Source organism: Typopeltis vanoorti, chromosome 7 (genome assembly GCF_054136105.1).
Source record: "Typopeltis vanoorti isolate ZY-2024b chromosome 7, IOZ_Tvanoo_1.0, whole genome shotgun sequence".
Taxonomy (NCBI): domain Eukaryota; kingdom Metazoa; phylum Arthropoda; class Arachnida; order Uropygi; family Thelyphonidae; genus Typopeltis; species Typopeltis vanoorti.
The window spans coordinates 52,521,714-52,541,664 of NC_143555.1; the positions used below are offsets into that span (position 1 = coordinate 52,521,714).

The 19,951-nt window shown below is 37.9% G+C and overlaps 1 protein-coding gene across 3 annotated transcripts in view; it reads left to right on the forward strand.

The window, feature by feature from the left end:
• hgo (homogentisate 1,2-dioxygenase) overlaps positions 1–19,951 on the forward strand; it is a 455,401-nt gene that overhangs the window by 383,968 nt on the left and 51,482 nt on the right. For 2 of the 3 annotated variants that reach the window (XM_090395872.1, XM_090395870.1), the window contains exon 15: positions 17,433–17,562. In XM_090395872.1, the coding sequence (XP_090251998.1) occupies positions 17,433–17,562 (130 nt within the window). The remainder of the gene's footprint in view (positions 1–17,432; positions 17,563–19,951) is intronic. The other variant, XM_090395871.1, reaches the window with a different exon arrangement.

Below are 19,951 nucleotides of genomic sequence, written 5' to 3' on the forward strand. Positions count from 1 at the left end.
TCTAGTTGTTCCCCTCTCACCTTCTACTCTTTTTATAATCCCTTCACTAACTTAAACATCTCCATCATATTGAATATTTTCCTCCTATCCACTAGATTCTGCAATTCACATTCCTTCAACCCTCTCCATAGTCAACATCCAGAGTTCTGATATTGTTTTAGTCTTTCATCTCTGAATCCTCTCCAATGTTTCCACATCACAATGAACCCAGTAGACCAAATCTGAGCACAATATTCCAAGTGTGGTCTGACCAGTGCTTTATGCAGTGGCACAATCACCTCCTTATTTGTACGTGTTAGCATACTTCTTATCATAGCAGCACTAGAGTGTGCAGTCTTTGCAACATTCACAATATGCTCTCTAAACTTCAGTCTACTGTCAACCATCACTCTCCAATCTCAAATCTCATCCACTTCCTGCAGTACAGCACCATCAAAATACAAAGTTAAGAACAAACTACAGTTTTACCTGTGTATATGAAAAAATTTTCATGACTTCAGCCAAATGTGGACATAAATTTATTGCCAGCATACTAATAAATTATATTACACAAAAAAATGTGTTATAAATTTCATACAAATTAAATTGCAGTACAGTTTTAGTAAAAGTTACAAATTTTCTAAGGACGTAGTTAAGGAATTAATGTACAGTGCTTACGGAAAACTATGCGGAGAGACATTTCAATATGGAATATGTCCACCTTGAACTGCAGTGCAGCTCTCAAAACATTGTACCATGCTTAGCACCAAGTAATTCAGGAGTTCACGAGGCAAACTTGCCCACTCCTCCTCAGAGCAAGGATAAGGCCTTGGTTGTTTTCTGGAGGGAAATTTCAAGCTGCAGTGCATCTCCCTATTGCCTACCAAGCATGTTTGAGGGTTGAGATCTGTGGAGCTTGCTAGCCACTCAATTTGATTAATATCTCCACTCTCAAGAAGTATCTATACTGCTCATGTACTATGTGATGTGGTGGCATTGTCATCCATAAAAATGAATTTTTCACCTACAGCACCATGGAAAAATTGAACATGATGTTGAAGAAATTCATTGCAATGTTGTTCACCACTCATAGTCCCTTTTCCAGCTTGTAACTCACTGTTCCCATTAAGCATAATGCCTCCCCACGCCATGACCCTAGGACTGCTGTGTCTTTCCCTTTCAAGAACGTTCTCATGATGGTAAGCAGTGCAACTTTCACGCTAGATCAAGTGTTGCCTAAAATTGGAGGAAAGACTAAAATGACTCTCATCTCTAAAGAGCACTTTAGTACATTGGTGTCTTGTCCAATTGTTATGGTTACAACACCACTGAAAATATGCTCTGCGATGCGCTTTAGATAAAGGGACACAGACTACAGGTCTTCAGGCATATAAGCCTACTTGTTGAAGATGCCTTGCCACAGTTTGTCAAGATATCCATGTATTTGGGCTTGAATTGAGCCAACTTGCAAGCTGTACTGCTGCTCTGTGTCGATTATGTTATAACCAAAAATCTGTCTTCATGCTCTGTGATACGCATGGATAAGCTTACTACTACCATCAAGCCTACTACAGACAGACAGGAAGAACTGTGGACATCCACCTCAGTGAACACAAAAAATATATCCGACACTTTCACTATGGCAAGTCAGGTCTGGCAGACCATGCTTTGGATACCCCCCGCACACAGGATCAATTGGAAAGAAACAAAAGTAATGCACAGAAGCATCTACAAGTCAGAGAGGTTGTTCCTGGAATCAACAGAAGCCTTAAAACATACTCCAAACCTTACAAGTATGGCTGTATAAATCTACCAAAGATTTGGGAGGCAGTCATCCTAAGACCAATTAATATTTATTACTTTACTTTTATTTTATTTTTTAAACTTTCTAAGACTATCATTTGAACTACTATTTCAAAACTTTGAACTTTTTTTTAATATGGCGCCATCTAGGTTTTTAATACTGCAACACAAGACTAATACCTTTAGTCGTTGCACGCTGCAATTACTTATACTAGCCCCACTGTTACACCGGATTGTGGTTGTCATGCTTTTGTAACAAACTTTGTGTTGTGTGCTCTGAAGATGCTGGATATAATACCAGTGAAATATTAGCTTCTAAGTTAATAAATAGTTATTTTCTTATCCATCTGTGTTCATATCATACCGTGAAATCTATTACAACATGCTCTGTGATAGACCTCTTAGCAAACGTTTGAAACGATGCTCAGAGCCTGGATATGATGCTATGTTTAATTCCAAACTCTTTAGCAATATCAGTAATTCTGTGGCCTCCTTCAAGCTTTTCAATAATTCTTCCCAGCATGAAATCATCTAGATGATGCTTTTGAGACATTACAAGACATCCATGTTTGCAACATTATTCCTTCATGAAAAGAGCTTCCTTCAAACATAGTTTGCTTATTGCAGCCTTTTGTCTTTTATTCTGTTGAGTGCTACCACATGACCCTTTGCATGCAATTTGAAAATTTGAATCTGTACCTGCTTTCTACTCTAAATCCTCAGTTATAAAAATTGCCACAAGCTGATTCGTCTGAATTTGCAATTGTAATCTTCAGAAATTGTGTTAGTCCTTAGGTTTTGGACACCAGTGTAGTACATAGTCTTATTTTTCTGCACTCCAAAATGCAACACCTTGCACAGATTAATATTAAAACTACAACCCCACTCCTTTGTCCAAGTCCAACACCTTGCACAGATTAATATTAAAACTACAACCCCACTCCTTTGTCCAAGTCAGAAGTCTATTCAAATCATCCTGAAGGGAATTAACATCAGTAGTGCTACTTATAATAATCCCCAACTTTGCATCATAACCAAACAATATTGAAGGTCCCCAGCCAGTCCACATGATATATCATATACGAACAAGTTAAACAGTAGGGGGGGGCAAAAGAACAGCACCCTGGGGGCATGCCACTGATTACTCTTATTATTTTTTGAGACACTGCTCCATCATGCACAACTTGCTGGTGATATTGTTCAGAGAGCCAACCACCAATTCATCTAACCAATATAATATCTATTCTTATCCTCTGCAGCTTATACACAAATGTATCAAGTTATAATATATCTAAATGCTATTGTAAAGTCCAAGAATATCACTGTATATGATTCTCCCTTATCTAACACACTTGTTACCTTATCATAAAATGCAAGTAAATTACTAAAACAAGACCTACCCTCTATAAATCCATGCTGATCATCATAAAGAATACCATGTCCATCAATCCAATTTTGTATTATATTTGTAACCATTTCTAATCATGACTACCACTGCAGTTATACTAGAGTGGTACTATTTTGCCTTCTTTCCACTCCTTGGGAACCTTAGCCACCTACTGCAAGACTTTCATTAAATGACCAGGTCAAGGATAACTGACTATTGTGCACTTTCCTTAAAAATAAAAATCATCCACTTTATAATTCCACACATGTCCTTTCTTGGTAGCAACCTTTTCTTCTTTCACCACTAGCCAAACAAGTACCTCATGATCACTCTCGTCATCTAGCAGTAGTGTTGATACCTCATTAACAACTGCATCTTGTGAAGTTATCATCAAATCCAAAACATTAGAGCTTACATACAGGAACTCTCTTTGTTCCTTTATACACTATCTTCTCCCTTCCATTCTGTATTCTTGTAATTAAAGCCTCCCATCAAGATCGACTGCTTTTTTATGCCCAGTGAAATTGCCTAAACATTTCACAATCAGTATTTTCTACATTCCCTGTCCTATAACAGCATCCTATCAGATATACTAACCTGTTAATTTCATCTTCACACACACACACACATTCAAAATACACGCTATCAACTTGTACACTTTGTGGATACGCTTCCTCTGCGATCATTAACAGTACTCTCCCTCCTCTTTTCACCTTCATCCTTCTAGAAAACTGTACATCCCTCTATTGTATTCCTGACATCACAGCATCCTCAGACAACCACATCTCACTTATACCAATTATCTTTAGTCATAATGACTCAATTAATGCAACAAACTTCACTCTGTTATTTTGAATACCCTTTACATTTGTGTACAAATATAACAATCCTTGTGTCTCTACCAACATTGTCTTCTCTTGCTGCTGCTGTACCACACCTTTCTCTTCAGTCTGACCACTCCCATTTCCCTGATCCTGACTGATTGCCATTCATGCCTGTCTCATCCACACCTTTATGCATTCTATCACCTTGTCTTACCATAAACACATCTTGCACCTTGTATCCATCTTCCTCCTGTCATACAACCTGTTTGGCTTCTTGTAGATAAGCTTATACGTTTATTTTACATAGCTTTTAATTTTTCAGGAAATGACAATGTGTGCTAAAATATTAATTATAAAAACTTTAATTAATACTTTCCTATATTTTGCCAATGTTACATTGCCATCATCAGGGATCACAAAAAACAATGATATGTGCACTCAGGCACTAACACTGAGCAAATGAGGATGAATAAAGGCAACAGAAGACAAGCCTAGAGTCCTAAATAATGGCACCTAATGGGTTAAATTGGGTTGTCTTGGCCATTAGGCTGACATGACTAAAATGTATGCACCCAAATTTGTTGAGGTTTGGAAAGGTTTCAAAGCTGAGACAGATTAAATGAATAGTCTTCCATATTTGTATTCGCTGTGATGTAAGAGAGTGTCTTTCTTCCATTGTATCATGTGGTGGGTCCAAATGTGGTCCAAAGCATGGTCACAACTCCTGAGTGGCTGTATTGGTGAAACCAGATCTAGTCCTTGTGTTTGGATATCCTGATATTGGCTGTCCTGCTGTTTGGACATAGTAGGACAGTTTACAACTGCAAGGGACTGGGTGTATTCCTAGTAGATCTAAGGGTTGTGGCTGGTCTTTCTTGGTGCCAATAAGAGATGCAAAATTTTTATGTGATCTGTAACTGGTTGTAAGGTCCTATTTCCTTAAGATTTTTGTTAATTTTTCGGATGTGCCCCAGATATATGGAATGGTGATAGATTTTGAGTAATCTCTCTTTTGAAGGTGAGGGATTGTTTTATTTATTTATTTATTATAGGCATTATTTCTGGGAAAATTCCCATGTCACTCCTCTAAAATAAACTATTATTTTAATGGCTGATATAGCCTACTTTCATTTAGGAGTGCCCCCCCCCCTTTTTTTTTTTACAATGTCATTGGCTCTTTACCCAAATTCTAGGGTATTACTGAAGTGCTATAAAACTAATATATGAAGAATAAAAATTGGAGAAAATTTGGACATACCTTTCTGGATGTTGTTTTCTGTAATTTTTCTTATTTCTGCAATGTGCCTTCATATGCTGCTAAAGGAAGTTTTTTTTTTTTTTTTTTTTTTTTTGAGGGGGGGGAGTGGGGCAAAATAATGTGAGGGAATTATTAGATGATGTAATTGTGGAGTGAAATGAGGAAAATAACAGGTATGTATGGAAGGGAAAGAAAGGCTGGAATGAAAGGTGGCAGTGTGAAAGAGGGAGTTCCAATGCTATAAGAATGACCTTGTATGAACATTCGATTATTAGGGATGTTGGAAATAACAAGGTTCATATGGTTTGCTTTCCAAGGGGTAGATTGAGCAGAGAGTGATTGAAGCATGATATGAGGAAGAAGTGAGGAAAAGATAAAGTGTGGTAGGGAGGGTAGTCAGCATGTTGCCCAGGTATGATAGTGATAAGTTGAGACACTGAGCGAGGATTATAAATGGGGTACTAGTGGAGATGCATAAAGAGAAAGGAATTCATTTTATGAATGTGTGAGATGAATCGAGGGACAGATGGAACTGTATAAAAGAGATGAGCTACATTTAAATTGATTTGGTGTGAATCAGCTGGAGAAACTGTTGCTGTAAGAGAGAATGCTGACTGAAGTGAATGGAATATCTGAGGAAGTAATAGGTAGTAGAGGTGAAATGGAAGAGTGGGTAAGTAGGGTAGGAGAGCTTTTGTGAATGCAAAAGTGAGTTGAGTGAAGAGAATGAAACACTTGCATAAGTGTTTTTACAGAAGTTATATGATGACTTCTGTAAGAAAGGAATATTATGTATGGCACTATAAGGCTGGTAATTACGACAACCCCAGAAGACAGCTTGCAGCTATATCATAGATTGAAGAATTGGAAGGAAAGGAGATTAGTGCCACTTAGGACCTGTTTGACAGAGGCAATGTCTGAATGCAATTCAAATATCAAATAAGGTGGGTGCGAAATTTAATGAATGAATGAAGCAGTGAAGCATGCAATTTGAAAGAAGGCATTATGGAGGCAGCATAAGATGAGTGGTAGTAATAGTCAGTTGCATGAGGGGTCCAGTATGAGCAGTAGTTAGCTAATGAGGCCAAAAGGAATTCTAGGGAGGTTTTTTTTTTTTTTTTTTCGATATGTGATCAGTAGAAGAAAGAATGATTGTGGAAGGATGATACTGGTTGGAGAGAGAGAGAGAGAGAATGATAACCACTCAGGTGGATATAGCAGAGATGCTAATTGAGCAGTTCATGAAGGTATTTCATCCTCATGAAAGTACAGTCATGCAGAACTTGTACTTTCATGAGGATGAAATACCTTCACGAACTGCTCAATTAGCATCTCTGCTATATCCGCCTGAGTGGTTATCATTCTCTCTCTCTCTCTCCAACCAGTATCATTCTTCCACAATCATTCTTTCTTCTACTGATCACATATTGAAAAAAAAAAAAAAAAACCCTCCCTAGAATTCCTTTTGGCCTCATTAGTTAACTACTGCTCATACTGGACTCCTCATGCAATCGACTATTACTACCACTCATCTTATGCTGCCTTCATAATGCCTTCTTTCAAAATGCATGCTTCACTGCTTCACAGTGGGAAGGGGGGGGGGAGACACTGATGGTGAGTGAGCAGGAGATATATGAGGATTTCTGTAAACTTGATGGTATATCAAGACTAAGGCTTTGAATTAGGCCAGTCTGTCTGGAGTTGTGGTAAAGGTGTTGAAGAGGCTAGTGAGGACCAGGATTCAGAATTGGATTGATGACAAGAACATTCTTTTTGATGGACAGCATGGGTTTGCTAAAGGAAAATCATGTTTCAGCAATCTACTTATTTATTATAACAAGGTGTATTGGACAAAACCATACATTGTGGTATGCAGCAGTACCTCGCATAGTCCGGCTTCGATCAGTCGGGTTTTAAATCCTAAAAAATTAGTACACAATATAATTTTTTTTTTATACATAAATGTTTGGTTTTTTCCCTTTATGCCGTCAAGTCTCTTTTTGTGCGGTTTTAAAGTTATGCGATACGATATTTCAATTTTTTTGGAGGTTCCCCGTTGTATATGTATGTACCTAGACTCGGCGAGAATGTAAACACGGCATTATGTTCAACGTCTTAATGTGTAAGCTATGTATAGTATGAGTAAGCAGTGGACGTTTGTGAACTTAAATGCTGAATTTGCAATAATTAAATTTTAATCCTATTTAAAAACACTACATAATGAGTGCAAAAAGAAAACGTGAAAGTGATTCTGTCACCAAGAAACGTAAATAGCTGACTTTAGAACAAAAGCTCGATATAATCAAGCTTCATGAAGAAGGTGCATCCTTTGCTAAAATAGACCATGAAAAAGGAATGGACGAGTCATCAGTTCGAAAACTTATCAAAAAAAAAAAAAAAATCAATACAAATTGCAAGGTATAGCTATAAAAAGCTATGGCTTTTTATTTATCAAAAATAGTGACTAAAACCAGAAGCACTCAAATGGTAAATATGGAGTGGCTATTATCCATATGGATCGAAGACTTAACTCAAAAGCGAGTTCCACTTAGTCAAATGGAAATTCAAGCCAAAGCATTAAGTCTTTACAATGACTTGAAGACTATTGATGATATTGAAAACGAAGGTGAGGGAACTAGTGAAAATTTTATGGCAAGTCATGGGTGGTTTTTCATTTTAAGCAACAAACTGGTATTCACAATAATAAATTTAGTTTAATCCTTTATCCAAGTGTGAGCAAACAAAGTTTGACCTGAAAGTATCTTCAGGACTGGGGTAAGGTGGTACAACACCGGACAACTCGTTGCAAAGGTGGAGCAAGCTAACATCACTCCTATCTCAGTATCTCCCATAATGCAAAACACATCTCATTGCAGATATGTCTAATGTTATGCATTAAAGGAAGGGCCACTACCCAAACTAGTTTCGACCTTTATTGAGGTCTCTTCAGTGGGAGCCAGGCCCAAGTGGAGATACCAAGCAGAAGCATTAGCAAGGTCATCTCTACCTATAGGAGCTGCCAAATGGTGCACCACCTTTTTAATAAATTACTCTGGATTTAGAGAAAGATGTTGAAAGTTTATTTTTCACTTGGTTAGACTATAATAAATTTAGTTTAATCCTTTATCCAAGTGTGAGCAAACAAAGTTTGCACCTGAAAGTATCTTCAGGCCTGGAGTAAGGTGGTACAACACTGGACAACTCGTTGCAAAGGTGGAGCAAGCTAACATCACTCCTATCTCAGTATCTCCCATAATGCAAAATGCCCAAATGGAAATACCAGGCAGAAGCATTAGCAAGGTCATATCTACCTATAGGAGCTTCCAAACGGTGTGCCACCTTTTTCTTACCCCAGGCCTGAAGATACTTTCAGGCACAAACTTTGTTTGCTCATACTTGGATAAAGGATTAAACTAAATTTATTATAGTCTAACCAAGTGGAAAAATAAACTTTCAACATCTTTCTCTAAATCCAGAGTAATTTATTAAAAAGGTTGCACACCGTTTGGCAGCTCCTATAGGTAGAGATGACCTTGCTAATGCTTCTGCCTGGTATCTCCACTTGGGCCTGGCTCCCACTGAAGAGACCTCAATAAAGGTCGAAACTAGTCTGGGTAGTGGCCCTTCCCTTAATGCATAACATTAGGCATATCCGCAAGGAGATGTGTTTTGCATTATGGGAGATACTGAGATAGGAGTGATGTTAGCTTGCTCCACCTTTGCAACGAGTTGTCCAGTGTTGTACCACCTTACCCCAGTCCTGAAGATACTTTCAGGTGCAAACTTTGTTTGCTCACACTTGGATAAAAGATTGAACTAAATTTATTATAGTCTAACCAAGTGAAAAATAAACTTTCGACATGGTGTTCGTATTGTTGGCGAATCTGCCAGTGCAGATAAAGAGGCTGCTTTAAGATATACGAAGAAATTGAATGAAATCATATAAAAAGGTGGCTAAAAAGATGAACAAATATTTAACATTGATGAAACGGGATTATTCTGGAAAAAGTTGCCGTCGTGCACTTTTATAGCAGCCAATGAAAAGTCATGCCCTAGATATAAAATTTCAAAAGACCATCTCACTCTGTTATTAGGTGGAAATGCATCAGAGGATTTCAATTAAAACCGATGCTTGTGTACTGCAGAAAATCTTAGAGCTCTTAAAAATGTATCAAAAAATAATTTCCCAGTGTTGTGGCATTCAAATAAGAAAGCATGGGTCACAAGAGTTTTATTTGAAGATTGGTTCACCAACTATTTTTTCCCTAGAACAGAACGTTATTGCAGAGAAAAAGGATTATGTTTTAAGATTTTATTGATCTTAGATAATGCCCGCAGTCATCCGACTGGTCTTTGTGATTTAAATGAAAATATACAAATAACTTTTCTTCCACCAAATACGACGTCGGTGATCCAACCAGTGGATCACGGTGTCATTGTGAACATTTAAGACCTATTATTTACGCTGTACTTTTTTGCAAGCAATAAAAGCTACAACAGGAGAAAATGCTCTTACTTTAACAGAATTTTGGAAGAGCTACAACATCAGAAACGTTATTGAAAATATAGGCGAAGCATGGCATGAATTAACGGCAAGCAATATGAGAGCAGTATGAAAACACATCATACAACATAGTGCAAATGATTTCATTGGTTTTGAAACTCATTTTGCTGAAGTCACTAATAACATAGTGGAAATTGGACAGCAACTTGGTTTCAAACAGTTAGATTCCGTCAATGTAATTGAGTGCATCGAATCGGACACTAATGAACTGGATAATGAAACACTTATTAACATGGTTAATAAGTGTTTCATTATCCAGTTCAATATTGTTATTGAACTACATTCAATAACAATATTGAACGTAGCCTTACAATTAGCCAAACAATAAACAATGCAATTCGTTGCTACAAAGAAATGTATGAAGAGAAAAAAACCAAAGAAGAAAAATGTGCAGACATCGATATTACAATTTTTAGAGAATAAAAAATGAATTACGAAAAACTTGTACTTTTTGTTTAATTATTTTTGATAAAGACCTTTGAATTTATTAATCTTGTTTCTTGTTTTATTTATTGAAAAACAGGGAGAATATTTATTATTTTTTTTGAATCAATTATCATTTTTTGTATGTATTTAGTTCCTTGATTAGTCTGGTTTTCAAACTGTCCGAGATATCAGTGGAACCGATTACCCCGACTATGCGAGGTTTTATTATTATTATTATATCACACCTCCAGGGAGTCCAAAGACTCATCGAGGGAGGGCATCTACTCTACCACTAGTACTTTCACAGACAATTATAAACCCCATGGCCACGGTGGGATTCGAACCTGCAGCCTTTTGGCTGGAGAGTGGATACACTAACCACTCAGCCAACCATTTCTTATGCTTTGAATCATCACATAATCAACAGAATTTTTAAAATTAATAGAACCAGATAACATCATACTTCTTGAAAAACTGTTCAATAAAATATATGAAAGTGGTGAATTTCCAACAGATTGGCCCAAATCTACATTTGAATGTCAAGAGATGAGGGAAAGGCATATATTGCCATTTTCTTAGACTTAGCGAAGGCATTTGACAGGATGCCACATGATAAGCTGATATTTAAGTTGCAGCACATGGGTCTGGATGTCAGATTGGTCAGCTGGATTCAGGATTGGTTGTCCGATAAGTATCAGAGAGTTGCGTATGGTGGGGAAGTTTCAAGGAGGCAGATGGTCACAAGTGGGATCCCATAGGGCTCAGTACTGGGACCTATATTGTTTAACCTTTATATCAGTGACATTGTCAGCTGATTGCAAGGGGATATTCAGTTGTTTGCAAATGATGCAAAGCTGGGAAGGATTATTAGTAATAGTGCAGATGTGGTAGCCCTGCAAGAGGATTTGAATAAGCTAGATAGATGGGCAAATGAATGGGTGTGTCGGTTTAATGCAGCAAAATGTAAGGTCTAGAGGTTTGGGAAACATCGATGGGATGCCGCATACTCTATGGGAGGAATTATACTGGAGGAAGTAGGGGAGACAAGACATCTGGGGTTGATGATTGATAGAAACCTGAAATTTAGGGGACATATTGCAAAGGTGGTGAAGGTAACACATAGGATTGCTGCAATTATGAGAAGGACACTGACCTGCAGAGATAAAAGGGTTATCATTCTGTTGTATAAGAGTCTGATCAGACTACAGTTAGACTATTGTTCTCAGATTTGGTCCCCAGGATTTGAAGGGGATAAATTAACTGTGGAAAGGGTACAAAGGCAGATAACAAAGATGGTTTCAGGACTGTACAATGTTGGTAATGAGGATCGGCTGAGGGAATGTGGACTGCAGAGTTTGGTGGATAGAAGAAGAAGGAGAGGTGATATGATTGAGACTTTTAAACTGTCGAAAGATGGTTACAGGGTTGACACTGGGGAGTTCTTTTGCTTGGTTGAGCAGAGGGAAGGAGTGATGGCAAGAGGCCATCCCTAGAAGTTACGAAAGGGAACCGTGAGCAAGAGGGTGAGGAGTGGTTTATTTTCATGGAAGGTGGTTGAACCATGGAATGCATTGCCTGATGGAGTGGTGAGAGTGAGAACGGTCAATGAGTTTAAGGAGTGGTATGATAGACTTTGTATTTCTTAGGAGGGGGACCTCCCCTCAATGAGTCTTGATAGAGTTCGTGTTTCTTAGGAAGGACCTCCCACAATGAGTCTTTGGACTCCATGGAGGCCTGGATAATAATAAATAATAATAATAATAAATATACTTACAAAATCAAACTACCAGTTCTCACGCCAAGTGCAAAGTGGCTACAGTATATTGTTATTGTTATTTTATATTGGGTGCTAGTGTCCTTGGTGAATGTGGCGGTCGTGTTTAGTTAGTCTAGAAAACGTGTTTTTAAATTTAAATATAGTGTGGCTTTTTGTCTCAAATTGTGCTGCAGTTGTACATTGGTTAGATACAAGTGTTCTTCAGTGGTGTTATTGTTTGGAACTGTGTTGTATATATTGTGTTTTTGCTGCCGTTTGTTTCACTACTTCAACATGTAAAGATGGCGTCCAACAAGAAACATACATCAGCGGTGCGCAGGACTTCTACTTCTACACGAAAGGCTGGCTCAGTGTTAGATTTTTCGCAATGGATGCATTGCGGAAACTGCTACATGTATGCGCCGAAGAATGTGAAGGATCTGTTGTTGGTCTGGCTAAGTGATAAGAACAAAAATATCGATGTATGTGAGAAGTGTCGGGATAGGCTGGAATGTTTAGGAATGGAAGCTGACATTGGGACCGTAGTGGAAGAACTTCGGCGGGAGCATGAAAATGAAAAACGACCTTCATCTTCTGCATGACGAATTGGAAATGCTCGTTAAGGAGATACTGGAAGTTAAAACTGAGTTTAATGTGTTAAACAGAGAAATTAGGACTATAGAGATTACTTTAGCTGAAGTAACTAGAACAGGATTACGTATGGGTGAGTCTTTGGTGAATGATGCAGTAATAAATATTATGGGAGTGATTGGAAGTCAACAAAATAAAACCACAGTAGACCTAGAAGAAACGCGATGTCGTGAGAGTTGGGGGAGGGTTAAGTAATAGAGCGTTGAGTAATGAAACTGGGAGAGTCATGCTGAATAGCGTAGAAAATGAGTCCATGAGTGACGCTTGTGTGGACTTGAATGAAGTTAAGAGTGGCAAGATATATGGTGATTCTATGATTAAGGGTATCGAGAGTGGTATGCATGAGGATTGCTTGGCTGGTGGGACAATAGAAAGAGTGGCTTTAGCAGTAAAGAGAAGGCATGAAGCAGACAAGATGATAGTTATGGTGGGTACAAATGACCTGAGTGGTGGTATAAATCGGGTAGGAAAAGATTTAAGAACATTGTTAGATATTATGAAGAGGAAAAGTGTCAATGGGAGGATAGTGTGTATGCTGCCTCGTTTTGACAATTACAAGTTAAGTAGATGAGCGATGATAATGAATGATATGATTGCAAGAATGTGCAAAAAAAGAGATCTGGAATTTGTTGATGTTTGGAGTGTGTTTGAAGAAAAAAGACAGTTGTATGCTAGAGATGGGCTGCATCTGAACATGGAAGGACAAGCAATTGAAGAAGTTACTGTTTTCTGAACAAGTTGAAGTAATTGGGCAGGGAAACTAATATTGAAAAGGTTGAGTGTAAGAGAGAGAAACTTTAGCATTTATTGTATGTTTATTGATCCTTATTTGCAGAAGAGAGGGGATAAAAATCAGCATGGGACTACTGAAATTAGTTACTTATATATCAGTTCTAAAGCCGGTACAAGATCTAGAGGAAATCTGCAATTTTTGTATACCAATGCAAGAAGCATTCGAAATAAGAGAGAAGAATTTTTGGCATTAGTCAGTGCAATCTCACCAAAAGTTGTAGGCATTAGTAAAACTTGGCTGTCAGTAGAAGATGTGGTCACTGGAATTGAATGTGATGGGTACAGTATTTTCAGGGAGGATAGAGAAGATAGAACAAGGAGGAGGAGTACTGTTGATGATAGCTGATGTGTTGCAGCCAAAGAAAATAGTATATCAAGATGATAGACATGTGAATGAGCGTTCATTTGAGGTGGTCTGGTGCGAAATAGTGAACAATGCAACCAAATACACAGTTGGATGCTGCTATAGGCCAGGGAGTACAGGGGGGAGATATTGAATTCATGCATCAGCAAATTAGTGCCATGAGTGCAGGTTTAGTGATTATTATAGGGGATTTTAATTATGGTGATATCAATTGGAAGGAGGAAATATCACGTAGCAAAAAGGAAATGGGGGTTCATACATCTTCTACGAGATAATTACTTGAAACAGCACATAACTGAAGGGACACATGGTGTGAGAGTGTTGGACCTGGTTATTGGTTCAGAGGTTATATGCATAAGTAAGGTGTCCTCGTTACCTCCAATTGGTGAAAGCGATCATGTGGTATTGACTTGGGAGGTTGCAAAATCTGTGGATTTTTCTGTTAAGAAGGGGTATATACGGAACTACAGGTTAGACAATTATAACAAACTTCAGAGTGAGCTTCCAGCCATCCCATGGCATAACATATTGCTGGGGAAAGATGTTAGCAGTGCATGGGATAAAATCAGCGGGTATCTGAGGAAAGCAATATCAGATTGTGTCCCCATGGTTAGGAAGTCAAACAAGGCAGGTGTTAGATGGATGAGCAGCAGTATCAAGCTTGATCTGCAAAAAAAGAAAATGTTATGGAGAATTTACAAGGAGAAAGGCGATCAGTACACACATGAGCAGTGTAAGGCTCAAGCTAGGAAGGTTACCAGCATAGTAAGAAAAGCTAAATCAGATTACGAGAAGACGCCTTAGCGAAAGAGATCAAGGGTAATCCCAAAGAGTTCTTCTGCTATGTGGCAAGTAAACGGAAGAATGACTTCAGAAAGATAACTTTAGTGGATGCTGATGGTATTGAGGTGACAAAATCAGATGTAATAGTCGAGTTACTGAGTGATCACTTTTCAAAAGTCTATCACCCAAGTGAGGATATCTCTGTACCTGTAGAAATAACTAATGTGAGAATTGAAGCTAAGAAATCAGAGGTATTTAATATATTGCAAAATTTAAATGCAAACACTGCTGTTGGCTTAGATCGAATATCAGCTCGGGTGTTGCGTGAATGTGCAAATGAATTGTTAACCCCTCTTACTTGGATATTTAATTTAAGTTTGAACTCTGGTATGGTCCCTAGGGAGTGGAAGTTAGGCAAAGTGGTTCCTTTGCATAAGGGTGGCTCTAAAACTGCAGTAGTTAATTACAGATCAATCACCATCTCAGGAGAAGTGGTAAAAGTATTGGAAAAGTTGGTTAAAGACAAAATTCAAGAATGGGTGGATCAGGATTTGATAGTCTATAGAGGCCAACACGGTTTTGTTAAAGGTAGATCCTGCCTTAGCAATCTCTTAACTTTTCATAATAGAATGACATATGAGTTGGATAAAGGAGCTGGCTACACAGTAGTACTTCTGGATTTTGCTAAGGCTTTTGACAGGATACCCCATGGAACACTGTTACGCAAATTGGAGCAGATGGGAATGGATACTAAATTGGTGATATGGATAGGAGAATGGCTCAGGCAGAGATACCAGAAGGTTGTGTATGGAGGAGACGAGTCCGGGATGAGGCAGGTGACCCGTGGTGTGCCTCAGGGCTCTGTGCTTGGGCCATTGTTGTTTAATTTGTATATAAATGATATAGGAAATTTACTTAAATACTTAAATATAAAGAGCCAATAGGCTTCATTTCGGCGATATAAACATTATTTAAATTAAGGGGATATTAAATCCCACATTGTTTTAAAACCGAATAAGAAACTCAAAGATTGGAATTAGAGTTTCATGACGAATATAGTATAATAAACTATAAAAGTATCGGCGATTACTAGCATGAGCTAATGCAAGTAGTCCTAGTACGTAGTACAAACTCGGGCAACTCGCAGCAAAGGTGATAAAGTTCTGATCGCTATTCTTGGTATTTTCCATAATGTAAAAACACATTTCCTAGGAAATATATGCTGTTATTACATTATGGTGGGAGATCACTACCCAGACCGGTTTCAGCCCTTTTTGAAGCTTCATCAGTGAATAGCTAGACCAAATTAATACCAAAGGGTATTAATTTGGTCTAGGGTAAAAATTAATTTAAATAATGTTTATATCGCCGAAATGAAGCCTATTGGCTCTTTATATTTAAGTAACTTAATGGGTGCACCTTTTTGACAACTCGTATAGCAGAGTATATAAGTCCTTTTCGCTATACCCTTTGGTATTAATTTGGTCTAGGTACTCACTGATGAAGCCTCAAAAAAGGCTGAAACCGGTCTGGATAGTGACCTCCCACCATAATGTAATAACAGCATACATTTCCTAGGAAATGTGTTTTTACATTATGGAAAATACCAAGAATAGCGATCAGAACTTTACCACCTTTGCTGCGAGTTGCCTGAGTTTGTGCTATGTACTAGGACTACTTGCATTAGCTCATGCTAGAAATCGCCGATACTTTTATAGTTTATTATACTATATTCGGCATGAAACTCTCTGATTCCATTCTTTGAGTTTCTTATTCGGTTTTAAAACAATGTGGGATTTATTATCCCCTTAATTTAAATAAGATATAGGAAATGGCTTACAGGGAGATATTCAGTTGTTTCTGATGATGCAAAGTTGGGTAGCGCAATAAAAAATCAAGCTGATGTTGAAAGTTTGCAGGATGATTTAAATAAGCTGGTAGAATGAACAAAAGATAATGGATGCCAGTTCAATGTGGAAAAGTGTAAAGTCATGCATTTTGGGATTAAAAGATTACCAGCTGTGTACTACATTGACGGAACAGGTACGCCAAGAGATTGATGAGGCTAGGGACTTAGGGGTGTTGGTAGATAGGGAGATGAAGTTCAGAGGACACATTGCTAAGGTGTCCAAGATTGCACATAGGATTACTTGGTTGTTGAGGAACACACTGACATCCAGAGATAAAGAGGTTATTATTCCCCTTTATAAAGCATTGATACTTCCACATTTGGATTACTGTGCTCAGGTCTGGTCACCTGGATTCCTTGGAGATGAGGAGGCTGTGGAGAGGGTTCAGAGAAGAGTGACTAAGTTGGTGAGCGATGTAAAAAATGCTCCCTGCATTGATAGATTGAGAGCTTGTGGATTGTAGATGTTGGTTGATAGGCGGAGAAGAGGGGATATGATAGAAACACTTAAATTACTGAAAGTTTTTTTATAGGATTGATGCAGGGGAAATGTTTCAGCTGTGTGATAGTGATGGAAGAACAAGAGGTCATCCCTGGAAATTAAAGAAGAGTGTGGGTAACAAGGGTGTCAGAACAAGGTTTTTTCCTGGAGAGTGGTGAATGAGTGGAATTCATTGCTTGAATTCATTCTGAAGATGAATTCAAGAAGAGATATGACAGATATTGTTTTGATAGTTTGGATCGCCTGCAATGAGTCTACTGACTCCATGGAGATACCAGTAATAATAATAATAATATATTATTTTATTTTTTTATTTTTTAGTTGTGAAGGCAGTAGGTTAAATTATAGATCTTACTGTTAGGTTAATTTCACTACATGGCATCTTAGGAAAATATAATGTTCTTACAATGTGAACTTTTTTCTCTTCTGATTAGGCATTTATGTTTGAAACATCTGTATATCTAGCTGTAACAGAATGGGGACATGATAAATGTCAGAAACTGGATCCTGATTATCGAAAATGTTGGCAAAATCTAAAGAAGCACTTTACTTATGAAGGTAAAGGTAAGTAAATATAAGCAGCATAATGTTCAGCTCATGAGATTTTATTGTGGTCAAGTAAAATAATAATTATAATTTTTTTTAAAAATTCATATCAAAATCATTGGACATTGTAAATAGTACAGGTAGTTTAATGTTGCCATAAAAAAATGAGACAGTAGATATCAGTGTATGCAAAACAAAGCAGACTCATGGAATGAAAAACTAGTGTAAATGCAGGTGCACAAGACGTTTCATGTTCCATGACTCAGTGTGAATCACGGAACAAAAGTGAGCGAGACTGTGGAAGCGAAAGAATGTACAAATGAATGAAGAAACAATGTGAAATTGTGGTGAAATAAAATAGGAATAAGGAAATAAAGCAAGCGACAGTGTAGAAGTGAAGGAAAGGAATAGCAGAAAAAAGGAGTGAGACTGTAGGAACAGCAGAGAGTGAAATTGCAGGAATGCAAGCCTTGAAGAATGAGTTATTCAGGATAAAAAATAAGTTAGGAATATATACAGAATATGGAAAAGAATGAATGCAATTGGACAAAATGAAGGAAAGTAAAGAAAATGGGTGATGAATGACTCAAGAATGGTAATGTTTGACAATTCCATTATTAGAGATGTAGTTAATGAGAAAATCCATAAGGTTGGTTTTCTAAGGAGGGGGATTAGCAAGATTATTGTGTTTTGGATATGAGAAGTAAACCAGTAAGAAAGTAAATGGTGGTTGTTGGAAAAAATGATTTGGTTGGACATAATGAGAATGTAAGAATATATATCAAGAAGTTATTGAGGAGAGTGAAAGATAACACTATGGTAGGAAAGATTGTCAATGTGTCGCTGGCCTGGTTGGCCGACTAGTTGGCGTATCTGCTCTCCAGCCAAAAGGCTGTGGGTTCGAATCCTGCCATGGGCATGGATGTTCGTGATTGTCTGTGAAAATACTAGTAGTGGTGGTTGGTGGTAGATGGTGTTGGTATAGATGATGAAGATAGTTGCGGTTGGTGAAATGAGTGGTGGAGACTGAGAGTTGTAGAGTAGGTGCGACCTCCCTCAATGAGCCTTTGGTCTCCCTGAAGGTGTTATGTAATAATAATAATGACAAGTTGAGACATAGAGCAAGAATCATGAATGACATGCTGGCAGAGCTATGTGAGGAGAAGGGAGTGCAGTTTATAGTGTATAGCATACATTTCAGGAAGGAATGGATTTGCACAGAAGTAACAGATTGCAATTGAATGGGGTTGGTGTGAATCAACTGAACAGACTGGTGCTAGTAGGAAGTGAACTGAGTGAAATGAGCAAGAGATTAGAGGAAGTAAGAGGTGAAGTGAAAGATCAGGAGAGTGGAATAGATGAGACCAAAGTGCATAATGGAAAAGGTAGTAGCATGAAAGAGATGATGATGATGAGAGAATTAGAATGAAAGAGGGATATTGAAATGAGGATGGATACATGGCATAAGGCACGTGGGTGTTGGAAGTAGTAGTGAATGTGAGTATGGGGATGATCAGCATATGAATAAGATGGCTTGGGATGTGAAGGGGTAGTTGAGTTAGAGTAAATATATGGAATAAGCAGTGATAAAAACAATCAGCATAGACAGGTGTGGGGAAATCACAACCAGTAGGTAACATGGGCAGGACTGGCTATAGATTTAAAAGTGAACTGCAGTGTTTATTTACAAATGCCAGGAGCATCAGAAATTAGGGAGATAAAATTGTTTTACTGATTTAATTTATTCACAAAAAATTGTTGTAATAAACAAAATGTTATTAGATGAGTATGATATCTTGACAATAATAGAAATTGAAGGGTACAATTGCATAAGGTGGAGATGCAAGAGGAAAATAGTGGTTGTGGTTTTGAGGCAGTGTGGTAAGAGGATGAGGTTGATATGAAGAAATATTTAATTAGATTCTGCTGTAGGCTAAGGAATGTGGAGGGTGGTGATGAAGGAATGCATAAATAGCTTGGGTTGATGAACAAGGTAAGAGTGATGATTATTATCGGGGATTTTATTAATGTAGACTGGAATGAAGAGAGAGCATTTGGGAATAAGGAAAATTAATTTCTTGAGAGATGACTGTCTTAGGTAGTGTGTAAAGGACATATGAGGATCAAGAGTCTTAGATCTGATCATTTCATCAGAGGGTGTGACTGTGAGTGGAGTGTGACATTTCCCTCCAGTCGGTGAGAGTGATCATGAATTGATTAACTAGTTGGTGGTTATCTATATGAAGATTTCTGTGAGGAAAGGATGTATGTGGAACTGCAAGGCCAATGATTGTGAAAAGCTTAAGAAGCGCCTTGGAGCTATAGCATGGAATGAGGAATTAAGCAGGAAAGATATAAATTCTGCTTGGACATGGAGCAAGAGGTATTTAACAGCATCAATGTCTGA